This window comes from Diachasmimorpha longicaudata, chromosome 10, assembly GCF_034640455.1.
Source record: "Diachasmimorpha longicaudata isolate KC_UGA_2023 chromosome 10, iyDiaLong2, whole genome shotgun sequence".
Lineage (NCBI taxonomy): Eukaryota > Metazoa > Arthropoda > Insecta > Hymenoptera > Braconidae > Diachasmimorpha > Diachasmimorpha longicaudata.
Window position 1 is genome coordinate 2,404,323 of NC_087234.1, and position 23,052 is coordinate 2,427,374.

The following is a 23,052-nucleotide window of genomic DNA, read 5'->3' on the forward strand; positions in this document are numbered from 1 at the left end:
AAGATCGATGAACGACCGATTGGCACGACTTTTCTGTGTCACAAACCTCAATCGAATTTGTAATCTCCTTAATTAAACTTGCTGCGCTTCACCTGAGGTCAGTCGAGTAAAAATCCTCTCGTGCGAATGTATTGAGAACCAGAAAACATCTATGATTCAGGCATAAATGGTCCACCTGAGGGGAAACGAGAGCGACTTATATTCATTGATAACTGAAATATTTAAATTGAAGATTGTCGCATTGCAGAGAGGATGCGAGAGCCATAACGATAGATAATAAAAGTTCCTGGTCATTTACTCGTAATAATGAACGATCTCATTCTCGAATGGATGACACTTTGTCATCGAAGGCCAATATTTTTGGAACATAAAAATTTCCCATAGCAATTGATCCTCTGGATAAATTCCTTGTCGACGATTTCTTCATCTGTAATTAGAAATCATTTTCATTATCACGAACCCTTTCTCCTCGTCTTCGACAATATAATTTTCAAGGGTACGATGAGTTCATGATCACTGGCATTGCGTCGGCAGGTGACATTTCTTGACCGGGTGGGCAACGAAGTTCATGTGGAAGACGTAGCTGACAAGAAATATTGGTAGGTGTCCGCCTCTGATTTTTATGAAACTTTAATATGCGGTAGATAACTCTAATTAACTGATAGGTATTTTGCTATCGGTTTACACGAGGGTTTAGGGGGTGAGTTCTCCTGATGACCACAATGGAGCCAAATGCAGAGAATCAATTTCCTTCTTCTTTTAAATGACACTAAAAAATGCAACAAAAGTATTTATTTTTCAAATTCATTTTTTATTCCCGAAACAGCTGATTTGACAGTTTATGGTCCTTCCTGCGGTGCCATGAAACCGACTTTTTGATAAATCCGATAAATTCCTTAACGTCGCACCTACTCCAGGAGTTGTCATCCGAATAGAGACTTTCCTCGAAACCCTGGCCAAGGTGAGCGCAAAAAAGATATTTTGTATTTTTTTTTTTGTTGTAGAACAATTAATATATCGATAGAACAAGATATAGAAGAAGATGAAGTCGTATTTACTTCTCCGTAAAATTTTCTTTGATCGATAGAGTAAAATAATAGAAAAAAAATCGAAAAATTGCCGCAGTGCAGAAAGATTGCAGCAGAATGAAAGATGAGTAATAGCGCTTTCTCGCACATACATCATAATAAATAAATCTTGCTGCCGGTTGCGTATGATATTGAAGTATATCACCAGAGACCTGTCAGGATCAATCCTGTCACAGGATTTCTGGGCGATTGCTCCCACACAACGTTAAAAATTACGAAAACCAACAGAATTAGATCTTCACATAAAAATTTATCAATCCAAATTGTCTCATCCCCCAATTCATTTAGGTTTCTCCAGAATCAACTGACAAATATCAATAAATAAATAAATTAACAGAAAAAAAATCTATCAAAAATCAATAGAACAAATCCATCGAAATTCAGTTTTTTCCCAAAAAAAAATCTCTTTGATCTACACAAAAAGAGCAAAAATCCGAAAAATTGTCACACCGTAGAAAAAAAATCTGCAATAAACAAAATATCTTTCTCCCCGTCATAATAATAAATAAATAAATCCTTCTGTCGCTTCCACGCAATGTTGAAACATATCCCCAGAGATCCGTCAAGATCAGTCGTGCTGCAGGATCTCAGGGCAGTTGTATTCAGTGACAAGGGTAAAAATTTCAAAGAGACGGAGAGGGGGCTGAGACCCCCCATCCCTCCCCATATTCCCTTCATACCGAGGGAATAACGGCGCGACGAGTGGCGAATAGAATTGTCCAAGGGGGGTTGAATTGCGAATGTATCTGGAGACACAAATGTGAGAGTGGGATAGAATTAGGTGGCAAGGGCGGGGGCTGGTACTGCTTGAGGGGTCGCGGGTCGGGGCAGCGGGGGGTTGAAGTGAGAGGGAAAATTCAGAAGGGGGACGGGAGACGCAAACGCCGGAATCAGCTCAACCGATCGATACGATAAATGGATGCGTGCGATTGGTAGCCAGGGTGGAAAATCGATATGATGGAAAAGGTGAACTGTGGGGCGGCGGGGGGTGGCTTGGGGGTTGGAGGAGGTGGTGATGGCGGTGGTGTGGAGAGGGAGGGGGGGACAACCCTACTCTATCCTGCAAATACCAACCCATACCCAGCCGGTACACAGTTTAACCGCACACACCCGGATAGGGAATGGAGCAAAGACCGAAATATCGATTTTTAGGTCCCTACCCGAGGTGGTTCGATGCTCATATCTGCCCCGTGCCCCGTCCGCTAAGCGCCTTTCAAAACACTGTGCGTCGAATATACGTTTCTATTATCTAACGTATTTCAATGTTTTTAATGTAATTAACGGATACCGATGATTTACTATTGAGGTGAAGTGTTGGTGACGTTGGAGATTGTGACGATTAATCTATTCTATTGAAAATAGTGAAATATCGACGAATCGTGAATTCACGAGAGTTATTCGGTAAATCAGCGAACTATGTCGTCAGGTAATGACGAATTATAATTATTGGGAAGAAGTTGATTTGAGAATTTGGTTTTTATTGAGAAATTGATTTTTTACAGTTATTTACGATTATTCGGAATTTTGAGAACCGGATGTTTTGATTTTAATTGTGCCGGAGGGGGGAGGGAATTGCAGTTGCTAATTTTCGTGGAAATAAAGAGAGTTCGATGAAATGGTAAAAACGTTGGAAAAGGGTTTTTTTAGATTTTCGAGGTTTCGGCGCCAACTTGAAGTGGATGTTCTTCGTATGAGAATCAATGGTGTCGTGAATGGGGGAAGGGGGGACGGTACCATGGGGGCTTTTTGAAACGTGGGTTTTTGGATCGATTGCGGGAACAATAGAGTCGAGCCGCATGATTTTACTGTGGTCCAACGTACGCTTGGATTAGATCAAATTTCAACGGATATTTAGGTTTTTCAGTTGTTGGTATTCAGTGACTAAAATGTTGCGTATTTTTTTTTAATAAAATTTAGAAAAAATGGCGATCGCTGCATCGGAGAATTATCAGCTAAAGTGGCATAGTTATGGAGCACATCTTCACAGTTCTGTGGCGACACTTTTGCATTCAGAGTCATTTGCTGATGTTTTACTTGCTACATCGTGTGGACGTCACGTTGCTGCTCATCGTTTTGTATTAGCAGCATGTTCCTCGTATCTCAGTCATATTTTTCAAACTTGTCATTTTGGGGCCAATACCAACGCTCCGATTATTGTGGTGAGTCACTGTAACTTTAGATCTATATTATTTTTATTTTGTTTAGATTATATTCTTGGTTTACTCTCCTTTCAGGATATTTATTTATTTTTTGGACATATTTTTTTACTGTACTATTCATTTTCATTTAAAAGGTCCTATGCAATTGAGAATCTGCATTTTTATTTATTTTTTTAGAGAAAAATTCTCAATCTGCGAGGAGAGTTGAGTTGTTGTTAAATATTGATGGCTTTAACGAGATGAAGTAAACAATTTTTCTATCCCAGTCGTAGATTTGGATAATTTATCGATTGTCATCCTTAAACTCTCAATTTTGAAATTAAAAAATTGAGAACATGAATATGCAATTGAATAATTCGTAAGTTCGCGGAAATTTGAACAATTGGTTGAACGTTATGGCAAATTTCTTGAATAATTTAATATTTCGTTTTTCAGAAACAATTTCATAAATAATCGCTAGCAGTTCGATTATATCCGACAAAATTTAATAATTTATTAGACTCAGAGGTTTACATTCCAAATCAATTCAATCGATTGGCTTCTTCATTATTAGAAAATATTATTCATTGTTTTACATGCCTCCTCTGTTCTGACCTTGTTGAAGACTTCATAAGACTACCAGAAACTCAAAGACCTGTTGAATCCCCACAATTGCAAATGCAAATCCTCAATTTATGAACAAATTTCTAATTCTAATTTCTGAACAGGTTCTTCCCACAGAGATTGGCTATCGCACCCTGAAAATCCTCATTCAATACATGTACAGCGGTGAAGCAACAGTCACCAATGATCAATTAGAGGGAGTCTTGAAAGCTGGTGATATACTTCGGGTGCGAGGCTTGTGGCGATCCAACTCGGCGAGTAAAAAGGAGAACATTCAGTCGAACAATCAGAAAGTTGACAGGGACAAGAGGGAGCAACAATCAGCATCGGGTCAAATTCAGAAGATAAAGCTTGTTCAGCCAACAGCCCATGAAAAGCCAACATCCGAAGTTGGAACGACATCAGTATCATCATCAACACCTACACCAGTGCAACAGCCATCGGTGCAACCGCTACATCAAGCATCATCAGCGCAGTCAGTGCCAAAGGTCCTAGAGAAGAAGAACAGTCCATGTGAGAAATCCAGTGATGATTCCAAGACGAGAACTGATACACCAGATTCTAAGAAAGGATTCACTGAGGAGAGCAAGAGCAATGATCAGAATAAAAATAAAGAAAATGTCGAGGCTAATGGGAAGAAGAGGCGGAGTAACAACAGTAGTAGTGAAGCAGAATCAAATAAGTCGAGTAAAAGTGATGGAGATAATGTAAATATTGCTTTTATATATTTTTAGGAAATATTTTCTATGAAATATTTTCTCTCTATATTTTATGACAGTTTTCTTCTTTATATTCTGTAACAAGAACTCTCAATTTATCGAAGATTCAATAAGACCAGTATTTTGAAAATTTTATTTCTGGACAGCCACATATCAATTAGACAAATGAACATGAAATTTTCCCTAAATTTTTTAATACCAAAAAAGGATTGAAGTCGTTGCAAGAATAATCTCTTGCGTTCTCAGTAAATTTCTCAACATGCACAAGAGCTCAGAAAATTGATATAATAATTTTTTTTTGTAAAATGAATTCAGGACTATGAAAAAGTCATTAGGAAAGTTTCTGTACCTCCCTAAGATCTAGAAATATTCCTCGAAAATTTAATTAAAAGTCAAATGGATTTAAATCATCAGCTACTTCACTCCTGAGATTCTTATTAAAATGAATTTTATCTTTCTTTCAGGCTGAACTAAACTTGGAATTACTAGTGAAAGACGAGCCCATTGATTGGGACGAATCGATGGATCCGTCAGAATCTCTGACAATAGACCACGAGATTGATATCAAACCGGTGAGATGGAAATTCGTTACACAGATCTGCGCATTTTCTTCTATTTAATTAATTACTATAATATTTACTGCAGTGAAATTGACGAGAAATTCGAACATTTCCAGTGCTTTGAGATTCTTGGTTTTGCCCCAAAATATTGAATGAAATGAGGGTGAAGAACAACCGGGCAATAATTTAAACTATCACCTGTGAGACAGATTATTACAATATTCTCCTGTCATGTTCTAGGAAATTGTACACAGTGGTGACGAAGATGCCGACATTGAAGAAGAGGAATACACTCCATTAACTTGTGACATGTGCAGTCAAACTTTCAATCGTCCCTCGGATTGGGTGAGACACATTGAATTTACGCACGCAGACATGACAGAAAATCGGAGAAAAAAGAGAAAGGTAAAATTATCACAAAAAATTACTTAAGAATTATTATTGTCACACGACATAAGAAAACTTGAAATTAATTATTTTTAATCAGGGAGATGACGACGACAGTAAGGATTTCCCCCCCTTAAAATGTGATCTCTGTGGCAATATGTATCCAACACCTCAGGAATGGGTACGTCACATTCAAACTGAACACACGGAAGAACAACTCGCTCTGATGAATAACTCAGCCCCACCAAAACCAAAACGTATCCACAATCATCAGAAACTCTGTAACATATGCCAAAAAGTATTTCCAAGTCACGCATCGATGGTCATTCATCAGCGAACACACACTGGTGAAAAGCCATTTCTCTGTTCATACTGTAAAAAGGGATTCAATGTTAAGAGTAATTTGCTGAGGCATTTGAGAACGTTGCACGATAAATTTGTCCACCCGAGCCTTTATGGTAGTAATGGGAGTAAACATAACTAGGTGGAACACGACGTTTTCGCCTCCTCGGATTGAAAGAACAAACACAAATACAGAAAAGTCGAATAATGAAGTTGAAAATCAATGAAATAAAATGGGGTTCAGGCTATACTTCTCCGGATTTTTTTTATTTTCGAAAAATCATTTATAAAAAAGAAGAGACGAAGAAGTGAATAGAAATTCACTTCAGTTCAATCAATTGGAGATGTTTGAAACGTCCAGGGTTGATAGAAATTTCTGCGGGATGTCTGATAGATTTTTATAGAATATTGAACTCACTTTACTTTTTTCCACAAAAAGTCCAATATAACGTACTTCATAGAGAAAATCGGAAGAGCGTTATCTGTTGATGCAATTTTTTCTATTGGTACCTTTTGCAGAATTCTTCGAGTTTTTTCACTCTATTTTTTCTATTTTTGTTTAAAAAATGAAACAAAACTAGGAAATTTTGAAAAATATCTCAATAGATTAAATTGCGCATGTGAATGGAATTCTATAAAATTGTTTTATAGAATATTTCTCTAAATATTGAACAGAATTTTCCAATGAAATCTTCAGGTTTTTCTACAAAGTTTTTTCATAATTTTCAGTTTTTAACCTGTACCAGACATATCTATTGAAAAATTCCATATTTTGCAATTTTTCTTGATATTTTATTCAACTGAATGATAGAAAAAATGCTGAGGATAAATTAACTAAAATTGTTCTTGTTTTTCCCCAAAATATTTTGTTTACAGTCGTTATTTCAAATGATTAATTTACAAAATTATATTTGTCCTTTGTTCTGTGAGAAATATAGCCCTAGATCTAAACAAAATACGTGAAAAGCTCAATAGCATGGCAGTGATTGCGTGAAAGATGCGATATATAATCGATAATTTTTTGATATTGTCTTGACAAGTGGTGACTTTGATCTAGAAATGCCTTTTTCCTCTCTTCAATTTGAATATATATTTTTTTCACAAGTAAAATTTCCATCAATTAGATCAATGTAACCAGACCGACCATAATTACTGACTTTTGTTTTTCGTAACAGAGTGGTCTAGAATAGTACATTAATCCCAAACCATAATATTATGATAATTAAGGCCCCCATATGTTATCTTTCGAACGAGGTCGAATATTTTTTAATCATTTTGATAATCTAAAATGTTCTCTCATTGCCATTCAGCTTCCAAATCAGAAAATTGAATCCAGAAACCACTGAAAGAAAATTTTCTAAAAAACTTCTTCAATAATATTGAAAAACCGAATGGGGAAAATTTTCTAATTAATAATTCATTGTATCTATTGGCCGTAAGGTCGTCATTTATATTGGTAATCAATAGCTGTCAGATTATGAGTCATCACGTTGAATTACTTTCAAAATTCCCTCTCTGCCGAATTCATTTTCTGACCTTTATTAGAACTCCCTTTGAAACTGTTCAGTTCGTTATTGTACAATAATTTTTCGGAGACTCCCTATGATCCAAATTTTAATGAACATTGTGATATATTTTCAATTGTGAAGATGAAAAAAAAAAGTAAACCATCCACCCTTTAAACTCATTAGACATAACATCCTCCTATCAAATCAAATCTCATTTTTCAGTAATTAAATTTTAGCCCCTTATGCCCATTCAGTTGTAGTCCCTCATGATCTGGTTACATAGATAAAAAAAATCCCAAACCACGAATTTTCCACACTACAGAGGCTGATCATGATTGCCAAACTAAAGGAGAAGCCTTGACTCTTCAATTTTGTCATTAAAAAGAAAAGTGGAAATCATACGTTCAATTGCTACGTCAAATCTTCTTAAAAACATACTTATTCAATTTACCAAAGATTTAATTAATCCATAATTAGTCTGGATAGAACAAGTACCTCGAGAGTGCATGTATATTCGTGTAAGTGAGGTAATGATAAAAAACAAAAATCAAGAGAGAGAGAAAGAGAAATGATGAATGACTCAAGTGATGTTAAAAGGGCGTTTAATGCGAGTATTGTAAAATGTAATATATGGTTCAGTATTTTTTCCTCCCCTAACTTTAAATCATACTATCCATTGATAAATAAAAAAAATTAAAAGTAGAGATTAATCGAAGAAAATTAGACTTAAGATTCACAATTATAAAGTACTTCGAGGTCATTCAATCCATTGAATGATCCAAACTTATTTCCCCCAGTTCGTAAGTTAATTATGTATTTTTATATTAAAGTAGCCTATACATAGTATAAACTAGGATTGAGGATTTAGAAAAAATGTCGAAGTGGATGAGTTGAAATTGTGAGTAGAATAGTTTCTACGGAGGATCGATTAAAGGAAACAATGTACTTGACAATTATTTCAAATGAATTTTCCTCAAAAAATGTATTACGTTATTATATACTTGAACAGAAGTAAAAAAAAATGGAAATTTAACAATATGATCCTATGAAAAATAGAGTCACAATTGCGAAAAAGTGAATAATTTTACCAGTGATGAGATGAAAAATCTCAATATTGGTAGAATATTCATTTTTATAAATCTTGAAACGTGTTGCCCAACTACGATAAATTGTAGTATCAATTTACGTTGCGCTACTACTGTGACGAGCCAAACTTAACTTTTAAATGTAAAATTTGAATAATATATTATATTGGAAAAATATCTGCATAATGGTTGAATATTTTACCAACGTAAAGGCATAATTTTTTTACAACCACGTTTCACTGGATGTGAACAAATCGATTTTCCGATGGATTGAAATGAATCCTGAACGACAGACGTTCAAACTTATTGGAAAATGTGACGGATTCATGCGCTAAATTTTTCGTCGCCCATCTTTTATGCCAGGTCGTGAATGATTTGAACAATTTACCCAATTTCGTACTCGCATACGAGAAGTACGTCGATGGATATCGACAGTTGGTTTGAAACTTCGCTTGCATTATTGCAAATAATGTGCTTGACAATTATTTCAAATGAATTTTCCTCAAAAATAGTATTACGTTATTATGTATTTGAAAAAAGTAAAAAATGGCAATTTAACAATATGGTCCTACGAAAAAATAATTACAATTGAGGGAAAAAACTTTACTAAAGATGAGATGCGGTGTGGAAATTTTTTTTCTATAATTGTTCAAATGCTTTGCCCAACTACAAAAATTGTAGTGCTATGAGTATCCAAACTTAACTTTTAAATTACAAATTTGAACAATATACTATAGTGGAAAAATACTGGTCTGCATTTTACGATTGTATCAAAAATATTAGAACAACAGTTGAATATTTTATCAAAGTTGAGGCACACTTTTTTTTACAACGAAAGACCTTTCACTAGGAGTGAAAAAATCAATTCTCTTAGGGACTGAAGTTGATCCTGGAAGTCAGAGACATTCCAACCTATTGTTTATGCATTATCGTCCTCATCGTCGATCTTAGGCGCCAGGTAGTACCTGATTTGACCGATATCACCGATTTTGTACTCGCAGACGAGGGGTACATCATTCGACAGGGATAACTGGACTTGGGCGCAGAGGGGAGTTGCTTTCACGAAGCAATTCAAGTAGCGACAGGAGAATGACAGCTTCACTGACTCCTGCATTTCGATTATCACCGCTTCCTCCTCTTTTTCGGCATCTGCTGTTTGCGCGAGTTTGACATTGGCTGGAAACGAGAGAAACGAGTTAACGATAAGAATTTTTATATGAGCTGTAGCTACTAATTAATTAACAATATCTCACAAATTCCATTTCAAGTGCTTTCATGATTTTTTTCTTCAGTGGAATTTCGTTCTTTTTTTACAGTCGAACATTAGAGATTTCATTTCATATCCATTGATCTCAAGTGTCGGGTTATTTTATTATTACTTCATTATTTAAATTTCATAGGTCTGCACATGAACATTTAATCGTTAGAAAATATGAAAGTCATTGGTTCGGAATCATAAAAAAATTATTTGTATCCAGACTTTGATTAAAAGTCCATTCCTAGTCGGAAAAATAAAAATTCTGAAAGTTAAGCAACTTGAATTAGGCATCTATCGTTTAGAAATGTTTATGTAAATAATCCTCCACCGAATGCAATTTGAACGAGGCTCAATATTCACACTAAGAAAAAAAATATATATAAAAAAATATATGTGAAAACAAGTTTAAGAAATCTGAGAAAAAAATCAGTTTTAATTAACAGAATTATCTTTCTTTGATGGAATTCCTGAGTCAAAAATCAGTAATATTCATTGAAAATCCCTTTTATGATGAGAACTCAACGAATATTTAGATTTGGAAGTTAGACTGTAACGTTCGAAAGTATTTCGACGGTAATACCCATCCCTAGCAACTAACCGACCACTGTTTTCTTTTTTTTTTTCGTTTCGGCGCGGCAAAAACAAACACAATACGACAGCGAAGGTCTCTTGTCCTTTGTCTTCGACAATTTTATAACCCGAAATATCTCAGTCACCGTGAAATTGTCGTTGAAGCAAGTCCCGTCAAGATGTTGGCAACGAGAATTCTTACACTAGCGGTGAGTGAATCAATTATTCTTTACCTGATCCGGAGTCTCCGATGGCTGTGAATTTAATTCCCTCCTTGGTGCACGCAATCGTGATATTTTCACCGAATTGGGAGAGATCACGGATAATTCTGGCAAACTCTTGGGATGGCATTTTCACGACGCAAGAGTAGAATGTTTCCTATTGGGAAAAAAAAATTGAATTTGTAACGTACGGCGATCGTTTCTTGGAAATCCTCAAATATATTTCCTGCTCAAATCAATTATTTTTCAAATGAAAGTATGTTGATCCTCCTAGAGATTAATATACTTTATTTGCAAAAATATCGATAATTTTCCGCAGGAAATTTGTTCAAAAATTTAAAAAAGTGGAAATATTTAGTTGTTAACGTCCAGATGTTTTGGTTATTTTTTTTAATGAACTTAGTTTTAGGAGTTAAAGATCATGCTGCAGCCAGTGAATTATTTGAATTCTATAAATCTACATTTGAGAATTTAAAAGATCTAAAAGAAAAAATTCTGATACTGTTTTCATTGTATTCAGTGAAACAAATTTTCAAAATTTCCCTGGGAAAATTGATGGAATAGTGAGAAATTGTAATTGTTAAAAATAACCATGAATTGTTCCTCAAATGATATAGATTGGGGAGGCAAGGCCTTCGGGCCAGGGCCGATCACGAGTTTCTTGTGACGAATCCCATTAAAAATAAAATAAGTCGGTCAATTATACAGAAGTATTTCGTAGAAATAATTCATAAACCGTCCTCCACGATAAAAAAAAACATCTGTTTGAACTGCAAATATATTTACATAATAAGATTTCGTTATTTGTTAAATTTTCTCACACAATTTAATTGACTAAATTAAAGTGGTGATTGAAAATAAGTGATTTCATTGTGTGAACTGTATCAAACTCGAAAAAACACGTGGACATCCTTAATTACTTGTACTTTGTTTTAAAATTGATAATCACCGGTATTCCAAGATGCTCTTGATCCATGTTGATGAGTTTCATCTCATACTCAGCTAATTTTTCTTTGTTCGATGATTCAAAAATAAATGCCACAGTGTCAGGATTATCCGCAGCCCTCAGGGTCACGGTATCTTCAGACCCAGCACATTTCAAGATTTTGGACATGCTGAAACATCCAAAATACACGTCTCCATTAACTACTGTCACGTCAAGCAAATACTAGATCTTTTTATATTCATAAATTGAAAAAAAAAACCGTAAATTGAAACCGGACTCGATGCAAAAGAGAAAAATTGAAAATTGCAGGAGGAAAACTCTTCCACTTTAATAACAAATTTGTAAAAAGTTACGTCTTCATTAATTAACAGGAAAAATGAGTAAAACCACCCCATCTGCTCTAATACTCATAAAATAAATTGGATTTTTTTTTAATAAATCAGCAAGAAAACCTATTTGCAGTAGAAAAAAATTGAAAATTTTTGGGAAAAAATTTTCCTTCTTTACTGACAATTAGGTGAACAATCATATCATCAGTTATTAACAGACGAGAACATGGCAAAATAATTATTTGATTTCTCAATTTTATTGAATTAAAGTTAACAAATCATTAATTGAGGCTTACCCCATTACAGAAAATAAATTAGCCCACGTTAACAACAATTCAACCAAAAACATTTAACATTTTCATTCGCAAGTGAACAGTTGAGGGAAAATGACCGTTTGATTTTTTTTTCTTCCAAAGATAAATCGAAAAAATCTATTCATTATATTGTACCTCCGTCACAAACGAACCAAATTGCTTATTTCATGGCAAAAATTGTTGCATTTTATTACAAATTAAATAAAAAATCCCATCATCATTAATTAGTGAACAGGGTGATATGGAACCACCACAACATTTTTGCAATTTTCATAAATTAAATTTTGATAAATACTTAAACCCAGAGAAAGTTTATCAAAAAAAAAAATATTTCATGGAAAAAACATTTTTCCTGTCACCAATTGACTGAGTCATTAACACCACACCAAAGGGCGTATGTCCAATTAGCCTCTGCACTTGAACGAACGCATAACCACCAGGGAAACCATAACCTATCAAATCGAGAATGAAAATAAATTAGAAATTTTTCTTACGTTGCAATAGCCATTCCCATTGATAGATTTCGATCACATCTGTATTTATCGAATCCATCGCTTCTGAGGCTCAAGGATACCAGGGATACGTGAGCGTTGTCCATAGCCTGTACCGTAATTCCCGAATCAGAGCATTCAAAGGTAGCTTCAGTGAGTAGATCCTTAACTGCATCCAAAACCTTCTTCAGGATTGCACTCTGTATCAAACGTGCCTCGAACATTTTCACTATTTTTCAATTGTTGTTATTTATCGGTGAAAGATAGACAAATTTTCTAAGGATCTCGCGTGCGAGGAACAACCGGCAAACGACGCAACAAGAGTGGAGAGTGGAGATGGAGACAAAGCATCCGGAATATCGCGCACTCTTTTCCCCTCGTAACGCTGACGCTTTCTCCCGCGCTTTTCATGAGAAACACTTGATGCGCAGGCCCCTTCGAGTATGGCCGACGCTCACTTCCGCGCGGCAGAATTCAAACTCTGGGGAGATTAAAATTATGTCGTATTTTTTATGGAATGCAAATTTATTTTTGATATTTTTTATTCGTAATATTTTGGTCAAAAGTATTTTTATGGGATATTCTAAAGTATATTTTTTTATCATATTAATTACACGTGTCACCTGTTGAGTTTGTCTATATAGATGAAACAAAATCGAGAATAAATATTAGTAGGGATTAGTGAATATAGCCAATACCTTGAGAAAAAATCAGTTTTTAATGTACAATCATTAAAATTACACATATCACGCATTTCTCCAATGGGCCGTTGGAATTTATAATTAAAATCAATACCATAAATCTATAAATTAATGCCCAAGAAGTATCACTGTATGTGTGGTTAATGATAACGAGACAGATAGAAATTAATTATTTAGCTGTCACGTAGAAGAAGCGTTTTACAAAGTTTTAATATTTACAATTTTCATTCGTATCAATGGTGGAAGTCCAGTAGTTCGGCACTGTTGAATTATAGTTCAATATCTCCAGCTGTATTTGTTATGGCACTAAACATGCGATCCAAATGCTGAAAAAAAGTAAATTTTGTTACTATAATTCATAAAATATAAAACATTAGCAAAAAATGGGATGCAAAGGGGGACATTTCTCCGAAATTTTTTTATTTATTTTTATGGAAATCAATTCTCTTCAAATAATTTGTAAATTAATCTCATGTCGTCCAATCCAATTTTTCAATTGTATGAAAGTGCGCAAATCTATTCGATTAAAGTCAGGAAAGATTTCTTATGAAATATTAGATAAAAACATGACGATATGAATACGAAAAAAACTCACATCAGAAGCATCGGAATTCGTCTCATCATCCTGTTTATCTTTTATTGGAAAATCAGTTAAATTATCAGAATCATCATTATCATCCTGGTCATTATCGTCGTACTCATCCATCTCATCGTTGGTAAAATTTATCTCGTCGGGTTCATCATTTTCATCGTCAGAATCGTCATCTCCCATGGGAATGTATGTCATATCCAACTCATCGTAATCCTGAGGTTCTTCTTTTATCGCCGTTAATGTTCCAATTTCTTCTTCGGGGTGATCAGTGGAATCTTTAGGAGGTGGAGGCTCCGCAGCCTCGGACGCCTGTGGTGGCGACTTTGATGTCCATGGTTGATTTTGCTGTATAATGGCAGTAGGTGCAACCGACGTTTTATCCCTCTGTATCGAGCCCTTTTTCCTCGGAATCGTCTCACCCTTACTCTTCCCCTCAGTTCCGTTACACACCGCCGTTTCTTTTTTAACTCGAGAATTCGCTTCCACTTCGTCCTTGACTTTTTTCGAATTATTTTTAGTTTCCCCAGGTAAACAAGTGTTGCCCCGTTGTCGTCGGAACCTGACGATAATACTCCTGGTATCCCACATGAGATTGTGCGCGACTTTGTAAGCTGCTATCGAATCCTCGACATTCGCATATCGAATAAATGCGTAACGTGTATTTCTCATTTTTTGGGCATATCCAACATCAACTCTCGTCGCCGTAGGGAATTTATTCTTCACCTCATTGACATTTACTGACTCCGGGAGATTGCCGACGTAAAGTGTGTAGGGGTCAATTTCCTCTGGTTGTGGATAATCCTCGTCCCTCAGGGATTTTCTCTCCACTTTTAAGTGTCCAACACCAAATGGTATTTTCTCCAGATCCTCAATAGCTTTGTCTATATCTACATTTTCAGCCATTTGAACGAAACAATATCGTGGCCCACTGGGACTTTGGAAGTGAATATTTTCGATGCCTGAATGGAATTCTTTCACAATGTCCTTGTTAAGATCGGGATCGGGGAATTTTATTATCAGACTTTGAGCTCGAACGGTTCGATTGTACTTATTTTCTACTTTCAATGCACTCACTGCATCCTCTAAATTCCAATTTCGGATCGGATACGTTTGGGACATTGGCTTCCGTGGTTTATTTTTTTTTACAGGTTCTTCCTGAAAAAAATCAGATATCATAGATTATTAGAAACTACTTGTTAAGGTTGATGTTGTGTAAAATATTTACTCCAGATTGTTAGAAATGAAAGTAATTTCAATGATGAAATTGGTGTTACCCAATACTTATCTAATCTACATCACTGAATGCCGATTATCATAAGTTCAATAACTCAAAAAATATAAAAGCAAATATTCAAATGCCCAATATTATTGTCAATTCCTGCCGAACCCTCGGAGGTAAAAATCCTCTATTCTGTCATTGTCAACAAGCGAAATGTCCCTTAATGATTTTTGTGCGTGTGACGAACTCACCGATACAATCTTCACTTTTTGATCACCAGCGTCTGATTTATCAGCACTACCAGCAGCCGATGGACTGTTGACTTGAATTTGATTAACGACCCCATCGCCCTGTGTTGCACCGAAATTCGCCCTCTGCCAGTCGATTCCTTGCCAATAAGGCCCCATTGCCGGATCAAATTGCCCAGGTTGTTGTTGATGCCTGAATCTTCTCCTCTCATTTCTATTGAAGTGACCCCTTTGTGCATAAACATTGTTCCGATTGTGATTGAATCTGTCTCGACGAGCATAATTCCCTTGAGTTTGTTTCAACGCATTATTTATGTCGCGGGCGGGTTGAGTTGGTATTGGAGCTGCTGCCTGGGGTGTTATCCACTGCCAGGGGTGTGCTTGCCCCCATGTCTGGAGTTGGGGGACTTGGGGCATCGTGGAAAACATTGGCATTGGTGCAAATGATCCTGGGGGTGGCATTGGGGGTAAGGGCGGCTGGCCTGGCAGTGGCTGTGTTATTGGTTGTCCACTAGATGATGTTGTGTATGGATATGTTGTTTCATATCCATATGGTGCCGTCTGCGGCTCTGACTCACTGTATGCCATTTTTATTCCGTTGTCTATCGTTTATCTGAAAATGAAATAAAACTGAAAATTGAACAGTTATTTTTTTTATGACACCGTTAATTGATTACACAATTGAAAAATTGGGAAAAATGTTGATTTTTGCGATTTCAATTTTATGATTTTTCATGGAATTTTGTTTCAAGAATCATGGGAAACATTTTAACAATTACAATCCCCACTGTTTAGTTTTCGGAGCGATTTAAAAAAATTAGAGAAAAAATTACCGATACAGCTGACGATAAAAACATATTGACGACATGAACCAACTCTTATCGTTGTGTTTTCTCGTACACTAATTAATACTCGCCTATGACACGACATTATCGACGGGATCATTGTTTTGCTGACTCCAGAGGTAGTTGTATAATTAGAAAATAATAATTACAGGAGAAAACGCATTCTAAAAATTCATCTAGATAAATTCCTGTTTTCTTCGTCTCTGGATGATTATTTAACAGATCTGAATATTTATACTATTAAGGTCCAAGTTATTGCCCATTTTCTAGATTATTGTCTGATAACAAAAAAACTTCATATGCAATGTTTAATCTGATGGTGATTTCACTGCCTGTTTCATGATAAAATAACTATGAAGTACTATGAATTATTTCACATCTACTTATCTATATTCTCGTATTCTTTTTCATTTTCTGTTCCGTAATCACAACAGAGTAATTATGTGTAAGGCCCGAGGCCCTCGAGCGATGGCTAGTCAACAAGCTCCGCGCATCGAATCTCATTACAAATTTTGAAATTAAGGAGAAATTTCTCGAAGGTCCTAGTGACATTTACTTGTCCTCAACACAAACAAAATATTTTTTTTATTTCTATGAAATACAAGTTCCAACATGCAGTTGGAACTCCCACTTGTGGAAAATTAAATTTCACAACAATCAAAAAATTATGTTGACCGTAATTAGAAAAAAATCAATTGGGTCACGTGACCACTCTGAAAGACGACCCTTAGGCAACTTTCACAAACAAGAGTTTGGTCTTCAGTCTCTGAACCTGGAAGAATGCATGGGATGACTGCGACCCACTAGAATCAACCGTAGCGTCTACTTTAACCCTAACCTGCAATAATGTTTATAAAATGCACTCGAATCGATTGCATCTCGAAACCAATGAGTTCTCATAAACACATCACTAGACTATTCACAACGTTCATTAAACTCTCGTACTCACCTCCTCCGAGGAATTGTCTGTCGATATCGTATTCCTTTGATTTTTGATTGATTACTTTCTAATGCGACGCTGCACTCCAAAATCTCCAAATGCATCAGTGAACACTCATCGACTCTTCTGAATAAATAATAGATAAATGCCAAACAAGTCAGATCAGGTGTGCCAACACGTAGTTTACGTTGGCGACCCTAGACTAGCGCCATTTTTGTTTCGTTTACGGAGGGGCGGGTGGTCCAAATTGTGGATTTTACGGAATAGAATAAACCCTCAGTAATTGTTCCACGTAACAGCAGACAATCCTGGATCAGACAAATGTGAAAAAATAGATTTTGAGGTTAGTTTTTCAATCATTACTTTGCAGGAATATTAGATACGACAGGATTATCAGTTAATTGCTCTTGTTTGTGACGGCCACGAATTGAGTGACCGATCTCTGACGCCATCTGTTATTATTTTGCGAAAGTAACGAATTATGGAAATGAAATGGGATACGTCATCACGTCAGGAACACCATTTTTGGCGTTGGTTATGAATGGGCGACTCTCAATGTTAAAATAGGTTAAACAAAGCTCAGGAGGAGACATACTGCGGTTGAGTTTGTGTTCAATCGACAGTCTAGAATTATTTTGCATTCAAGAAAGTAAAAGCAGATGAATGAAGATAGCCACATAGACCATCAGCTAACTTCAGGCATCAAACTTTTTTTCTCATTGGTCCAGTGCAGTGCAATCGCCATATGATCGGATCACAATTTTTCCTGCAGATGTCTCCAACGTTTCCACACCAACTTTTTATTTGAGAGGTCTTTTTCTTGTGTGTGTATTGGCGTGCATCACTGTGTGACATGGCTACTAATAATACTGACGAAATTGAGGTATGATTTTAGGAAATAATGAAAAATTGACTGTTAGTATTCGTGATTAATGTCGGTGGATCGGTTCAATGAAGAATTTACATGATTTGCGGTGATAATAGTGGATGTAGGGGTGTCAGCATGGCCATTCCGGTCGGTACACTCCGCCTGTCCCGTTCTCACACACACGTTCAATCCATATTGTCTATTCTACAAATAGACATAACCTTACTTATGCTGTAGCATTCGCGAGTCTTGACTTTTGGTGTTCTAGGACATTCTCTGAGAAGATATTTAGCTATCGATAGTTTTGGAGCTATGGGAGGCAACACGGTATTGAAACATCTGTATTAAGGGAATGATCGCGTTTATGCTTTGTGTCGGTTCTGACATTTGTAGAATTTTCGACCCACATGGTAGCATTTACCAAATTTCAATTTTCAAAGTTTCATGATGGGGAATACCCAGTGATGGGTTGAGAGGTTAATGCTAGGGAATTGCATTTTAGTCCGGCATTTTTTAGGATCTGAAAGCTATTTTACTATTTATAAAATTTGTTAGAGAAATTCAATGTCTTTTTTTATTTAATTTTTTGATACGTGATGCATTTCTTGAGATAACTCGATTCTTTATTTTTCAGGAGGTTGAGAAGAAGGATCAGGAGGTAGCTAGTCTCGAGGAATATCCCCCTGAACTTCTCATCAAGCATCCACTTCAAAATACGTGGACATTCTGGTACTATACACACGACAGGCAAAAGACGTGGGAAGAAAGTCAAAGAGAGATCTCCAGCTTCGATACAGTTGAGGATTTCTGGGCGTAAGCATTGACATCACCTATTGAAATATAATTTGCCACTCGATATTAATACAAGTGGAGAAATGAGCCATTTATCTCTAAGCTGACTTCCTATTGATAGTAAAAATTTTCAGAAATCTAAAAACATAATTGAAAAAAAATGGAAAAACTTTTAAAGTAATGTTTAAAAATAATGAAAGTTGATGGTACACTTCATACGGTTGACGATATAATATTGGGTCAAGGGAAAAGACATATATATACACATATATACATACATAAATGGTAGTGTGAATGTACTAATGTATGTGTCTTGTGAATGAGACTGCCCACTACCTCAGTACTGACTTTATCATTTAACGTTTTGTTATTTTTCGAACGAAATCAAATTTTTTTGTGAATTATAAATCACTCGAAAACAGATTGCTAAATTATTACTAAGTTATTGCTAATTTATACTCAGTAATAGTATAAATTATTAGTATGAATCTTCCTTTGTGGAAAACTGAAATAAATCACGTTTTATTATACAATTTTTATGTTGCGGCACTCGCGATAGTCAAACAGTAATAAATAATAGTCTAAAACTAAGAAGAAACTTGAAAATCCTTTTATCGTTCTTATTCCACTCTACAAGTGCCGGTTTATACGAACAATGTTCATCATTTCAGGTTGTACAATCACATTATCTTGGCTTCTGAGCTGAAACAGGGCTGCGATTACAGTATGTTCAAAAAGGGAATCCGGCCAATGTGGGAGGACGATGCTAATAAACAGGGTGGAAGATGGCTCATGCAGCTGGATAAGAAGCAGAGAACCTACGATCTTGATCGTCTCTGGCTTGAGATACTCCTTTGCATGATTGGTGAGGCTTTTGATGATTACTCTGATGATATTTGTGGGGCTGTTGTCAATGTCAGGACCAAGGGAGATAAATTGGCTGCGTGGACGGCTGATGCTACAAGATCACAGAGTGTCTTAGAGATTGGGTGAGTAGATGAACTTGAATTGTATCAATTTAACATTTTTTCCGACCTCATTTTACATAAAAAAATTAAATTCCAACGCGATTGCGAGGATTCCCGTTCTCTGTAGGTGAAATCTACTGTTATTAAGGACTTGAACAGATAAATAATAAATAATAAATTTGAATAAATAAATGAATAAATAATAAATTTCCGTGGGAAAATTGTCAATGGGAGAATTTGTCTGGAGAATTTTTGCTGAGGGGAATTTTGCATGGGACAGAGTTTCGAGAATTATATATTTACTATTTTCCTTGCGGTTGGATTGAAATTCGGAAGACAGGAGTAATACTGGATCTGGTGGTCACCTTATAACCGATTTATATAATGTAACTAAGAAAAGTTTTTCGATCGGTTTTCTAAAAAATAATATTAATAATATCCGATTACATTCGAGTCGTGAAGTAAGAATAGAAAAATTGATTGTTATTTTTAATTTTCAGGAGAAAATTGAAGGAACGATTGGGAATTCATCAAAGACAGACCATAGGATATCAAGTACACAAAGACACAATGATAAAGGCTGGAAGTGCCACGAAGAATACTTATCAAGTTTAGATGGAATATTTTTATGTTTTTCATCGCAGTTAATTTAATAAAGTATATTCGTTGAGCAAAAAAAAATTGCATCGAAATAAAAAATTAACTAAAATTTTGCCAACGAATTTTAAAAACCATCACGGAGGCGTTTATCATAGAGTGCAAATGTGTCGAGTCTACAAAGTAATTTTCAACTTGAACAAAATGTTGATCCCATTTTTCTTCTGTAATTCAATGATCTTGGCTAAGACGAGTGACCGTACATTTATTTAGAGGAAGTATTAACTGATTAAATACAAAATGGATAAATAACTCAGAGGGGTAACATTGTATCATACTTAGATTTATTAGGTTTACGGGAAATACGTGCGGGTTGTTGTATTTCTGTGTTGCAAAGTTTGTTTCTAAGCCATAGACAATGTAAAGCCCCTGAATAGTTAATTCTACGATTATATGTACGTTTACTCGAATTTTCATTTTAAAAAATGCACGCATTCAATTTATCGCTAGAATATTTCTTGTAATTTTCAATTTAATAATAATACATGATTTATATGAAAAATTCGCGTCTTTATTGAGAAAAAAAATATTACTGCACATTATCAGACAGCATAATTTCATTTATCATCTCAGCCAAGTCTTTCCGTCGTGCTTTCTCCAGTGCTTGTTGTATTTTCACTTTCCAGTTGTAGTTACATCTGGATATGAATATCAGAAGGGCCTAGTGGTACATAATAACGAGATTATTCAACTTCCAAGAATTTTTAAGAACAATTTCTAGGGGTAATGATGAACAATTTTTGAAAAAAACTTCTCTCCTATTATCAGCAGTAAAAAAAGCTCCAGATGTTTTACCTCGTAGGCTCTTTCTTTAGGGCTTAAATGAGTTTTCTCGTCAATCGCATCAATTTCGTACTCTTTGACATTCAGAAATCTGGCCACGTCTCTCCAGTACTTTCCAAGGTTTTCGCTGAGTCTCTGGAACACTGAAATTCAATATTTTAATAAATAAACTCAATTGAAAAATCAAATGTCATTGCATTTTTACATAATAAAATATACCTTGCTCTTGAACGGCTGAGATTGGTCGACCAGATGTTGGTGGAGAAAGTGCCGTATAGGGAAAAACAGGCAGTGGTGTTTCATTAGGATAGAAATTCACAGCATGTGACTGGCTTGAGGAACCCTGGCTGGATCCCCAAACTGCTGACGATTGACGATAAGGATATTGTATATAAATTGCCCCCATAATAATTAATATAAACAACGGCAAGACCGTAATCAGGGAAAATCGTTCCCTCCATCGACTACTCTTCATGAATAAAAAATAATGTGAGTGATGTGAATGACAAAAGCATTTTGATCCAGAGCATCTGTTCTCTGGAACACTGCTATGGGTTGATAACTGTTCTTCATTAACATCAAAACCCTGTGCCTCTTCGACTCGAAGATTGAAAATTTCATGATCATCATTTCGTTCACCATAATCTCTATCACTTAACAGACATTCTGTGACACTTGTACTCACTAAATACTCACCACTGTATTTGTAATGATTGATCGGTAGCAATGGTCGTTCGTTCTTGATTTCAGCTTCGTAGCAATCTAACCTTTGTATTAAAATTGTGTCTCTGATGCACTGGATAGCAATTTGTTTCAGTGGCTCTATAGAATCGTATCTGAGAACATCACGTTTCTCCAAGATTCGCAGGAGTCCTGCGATGTCCTTAACACGAGCTCGGTCACGTTTTGAATCGATTACTCCGGAATAATACTCTTTGATCATTTCTAGAACTTCTCCGGTCACATGTGGGGCCGAAATCTCAACGAAATATTGTATCAACTCGGTGAATTTAGATTGTCTTGATAGAAAATTTTGATGTATCAGGTCTGGTTCCATATCTCGCGTCATACTCGTTGCTTCCTCACTTCCTCGACCTTCGAGGACCAGTGAAATTTGTTATGGGAATCCCCTGTCTGTGAAGTCGTTGAGTTAATGTTCCTGGATTTTCACGAACTCTCTGATTGTCGAGCCACTTACCGGCTCAGCCAATGGCTTTCCTTGTCATTCACACACTCGTAATGAGATATTATCAGAATTCCGATGCAGACGAGTAAGTGATAACAGACGGGGATGATATTACTATTGTCACAGGTTCTTACGGTAACCGTTGTAGAGTATATGCGCCAGTGAAGCTTTGTCATGTGATTTGATTATTCTGATGATCTCTCATTTTTGTCTGGATTCTCATTGTGTCTGTCGTGAATTGTGATACAAAGATGACAGACCCCAGGGAACAAGTTCTCGCAGGTGACCAGCCCACTGTCTTACCGACGGATACGTTCACCATTGTAATTCATGCACCACCGCTACAAAATATTGCGGTTGAAACCGCTCCCATAATAGTTACCAATCTCCCCTATAATTTTTGCAAGTAGTCTATCTCTAACATGATCCACATGAAATTGTAAAAGTGTATAACTTTTTTGATAATTCCATTGTACTTCACGTTTTTTTCGGGCTTTCCATGACCGATCGCCATGTTTTCCAGTCCAATTTCTCTCCTGAAAGTTGACTCACACCCCACGTCAAAAAAATATTTTTCTACGCCTCCCCCGAGACCTGTTTGTACGCCCCTGAACTTATCGTGCAATATCGTTGTATTTCGTGCATAACTTGCGGAAAAACTCAGTGGACTCCA

General features: G+C 35.9%; 5 protein-coding genes across 14 annotated transcripts; 2 read left to right on the top strand and 3 right to left on the bottom strand.

Moving 5' to 3' along the window:
* The first annotated feature begins 2,190 nt into the window (after nucleotides 1–2,190).
* On the top strand, nucleotides 2,191–6,108 carry LOC135166606 (zinc finger protein 37 homolog). The gene is made up of 6 exons (XM_064129023.1): nucleotides 2,191–2,514; nucleotides 3,006–3,247; nucleotides 3,955–4,557; nucleotides 5,034–5,141; nucleotides 5,370–5,534; nucleotides 5,617–6,108. Exons 1-6 carry the CDS (start codon nucleotides 2,505–2,507, stop codon nucleotides 5,998–6,000), a joined length of 1,512 nt encoding a protein of 503 aa, XP_063985093.1. The 5' UTR covers nucleotides 2,191–2,504; the 3' UTR covers nucleotides 6,001–6,108.
* A 2,221-nt stretch (nucleotides 6,109–8,329) lies between these two features.
* On the bottom strand, nucleotides 8,330–12,804 carry LOC135166612 (proliferating cell nuclear antigen). Its single transcript, XM_064129039.1, has 4 exons — nucleotides 12,584–12,804; nucleotides 11,450–11,615; nucleotides 10,513–10,657; nucleotides 8,330–9,627 (listed from the first exon to the last, which is right to left on the bottom strand). The coding sequence occupies exons 1-4, from the start codon at nucleotides 12,802–12,804 to the stop codon at nucleotides 9,371–9,373; spliced, it is 789 nt and encodes a 262-aa protein (XP_063985109.1). The 3' UTR covers nucleotides 8,330–9,370.
* Nucleotides 10,403–20,912, top strand: LOC135166613 (eukaryotic translation initiation factor 4E-1A-like). 4 transcript variants are annotated; one of them, XM_064129041.1, is made up of 4 exons: nucleotides 10,403–10,488; nucleotides 18,628–18,806; nucleotides 19,457–19,774; nucleotides 20,254–20,912. In XM_064129041.1, the coding sequence occupies exons 1-4, from the start codon at nucleotides 10,459–10,461 to the stop codon at nucleotides 20,366–20,368; spliced, it is 642 nt and encodes a 213-aa protein (XP_063985111.1). In that variant the 5' UTR covers nucleotides 10,403–10,458; the 3' UTR covers nucleotides 20,369–20,912. The 4 variants fall into 4 exon arrangements, with proteins under 4 accessions (XP_063985111.1, XP_063985110.1, XP_063985112.1 ...); XM_064129040.1 differs by lacking the exon at nucleotides 10,403–10,488 and adding an exon at nucleotides 17,919–18,008; XM_064129042.1 differs by lacking the exon at nucleotides 10,403–10,488 and adding an exon at nucleotides 18,164–18,320.
* LOC135166605 (uncharacterized) lies at nucleotides 13,280–17,578 on the bottom strand. Of its 4 annotated transcripts, none has more exons than XM_064129022.1 (5): nucleotides 17,135–17,578; nucleotides 16,257–17,023; nucleotides 15,344–15,953; nucleotides 13,877–15,028; nucleotides 13,280–13,607 (listed from the first exon to the last, which is right to left on the bottom strand). In XM_064129022.1, the coding sequence occupies exons 3-5, from the start codon at nucleotides 15,926–15,928 to the stop codon at nucleotides 13,551–13,553; spliced, it is 1,794 nt and encodes a 597-aa protein (XP_063985092.1). In that variant the 5' UTR covers nucleotides 15,929–15,953; nucleotides 16,257–17,023; nucleotides 17,135–17,578; the 3' UTR covers nucleotides 13,280–13,550. The 4 variants fall into 4 exon arrangements, with proteins under 4 accessions (XP_063985092.1, XP_063985091.1, XP_063985090.1 ...); XM_064129021.1 differs by having other exon boundaries at nucleotides 16,174–17,023; XM_064129020.1 differs by lacking the exon at nucleotides 16,257–17,023 and having other exon boundaries at nucleotides 15,344–15,970.
* LOC135166610 (fas-associated death domain protein) lies at nucleotides 20,576–22,889 on the bottom strand. 4 transcript variants are annotated; one of them, XM_064129030.1, is made up of 4 exons: nucleotides 22,392–22,889; nucleotides 21,413–22,323; nucleotides 21,206–21,336; nucleotides 20,576–21,071 (listed from the first exon to the last, which is right to left on the bottom strand). In XM_064129030.1, the coding sequence occupies exons 2-4, from the start codon at nucleotides 22,260–22,262 to the stop codon at nucleotides 20,940–20,942; spliced, it is 1,113 nt and encodes a 370-aa protein (XP_063985100.1). In that variant the 5' UTR covers nucleotides 22,263–22,323; nucleotides 22,392–22,889; the 3' UTR covers nucleotides 20,576–20,939. The 4 variants fall into 4 exon arrangements, with proteins under 4 accessions (XP_063985100.1, XP_063985101.1, XP_063985104.1 ...); XM_064129031.1 differs by having other exon boundaries at nucleotides 21,413–22,327; XM_064129034.1 differs by having other exon boundaries at nucleotides 21,413–21,553; nucleotides 21,890–22,889.
* Between the last annotated feature and the right edge of the window lie 163 nt (nucleotides 22,890–23,052).

What these genes read in the sequence shown, in the direction of transcription:
- LOC135166606 (XM_064129023.1), top strand. An exon ending in ACGAGATTGATATCAAACCG is followed by an intron (nt 5,142 to 5,369) that starts GTGAGATGGAAA and finishes GTCATGTTCTAG; the next exon opens with GAAATTGTACACAGTGGTGA. An exon ending in ATCGGAGAAAAAAGAGAAAG is followed by an intron (nt 5,535 to 5,616) that starts GTAAAATTATCA and finishes ATTTTTAATCAG; the next exon opens with GGAGATGACGACGACAGTAA.
- LOC135166613 (XM_064129041.1), top strand. Translation starts at nt 10,459, where the DNA reads ATGTTGGCAACGAGAATTCTTACACTAGCG. An exon ending in CGAGAATTCTTACACTAGCG is followed by an intron (nt 10,489 to 18,627) that starts GTGAGTGAATCA and finishes TTTATTTTTCAG; the next exon opens with GAGGTTGAGAAGAAGGATCA. An exon ending in CAGAGTGTCTTAGAGATTGG is followed by an intron (nt 19,775 to 20,253) that starts GTGAGTAGATGA and finishes TTTAATTTTCAG; the next exon opens with GAGAAAATTGAAGGAACGAT.
- LOC135166612 (XM_064129039.1), bottom strand. Translation starts at nt 12,804, where the DNA reads ATGTTCGAGGCACGTTTGATACAGAGTGCAATCCTGAAGAAGGTTTTG. An exon ending in ATGGGAATGGCTATTGCAAC is followed by an intron (nt 11,616 to 12,583) that starts GTAAGAAAAATT and finishes TGGATGTTTCAG; the next exon opens with CATGTCCAAAATCTTGAAAT. An exon ending in CATCGGAGACTCCGGATCAG is followed by an intron (nt 9,628 to 10,512) that starts GTAAAGAATAAT and finishes TCTCGTTTCCAG; the next exon opens with CCAATGTCAAACTCGCGCAA.
- LOC135166605 (XM_064129020.1), bottom strand. Translation starts at nt 15,928, where the DNA reads ATGGCATACAGTGAGTCAGAGCCGCAGACGGCACCATATGGATATGAA. An exon ending in AAAAAGTGAAGATTGTATCG is followed by an intron (nt 15,029 to 15,343) that starts GTGAGTTCGTCA and finishes GATTTTTTTCAG; the next exon opens with GAAGAACCTGTAAAAAAAAA. An exon ending in CGAATTCCGATGCTTCTGAT is followed by an intron (nt 13,608 to 13,876) that starts GTGAGTTTTTTT and finishes ACTTTTTTTCAG; the next exon opens with CATTTGGATCGCATGTTTAG.
- LOC135166610 (XM_064129030.1), bottom strand. Translation starts at nt 22,262, where the DNA reads ATGACGCGAGATATGGAACCAGACCTGATACATCAAAATTTTCTATCA. An exon ending in CTCAGCCGTTCAAGAGCAAG is followed by an intron (nt 21,337 to 21,412) that starts GTATATTTTATT and finishes ATTGAATTTCAG; the next exon opens with TGTTCCAGAGACTCAGCGAA. An exon ending in CTAAAGAAAGAGCCTACGAG is followed by an intron (nt 21,072 to 21,205) that starts GTAAAACATCTG and finishes ATGTACCACTAG; the next exon opens with GCCCTTCTGATATTCATATC.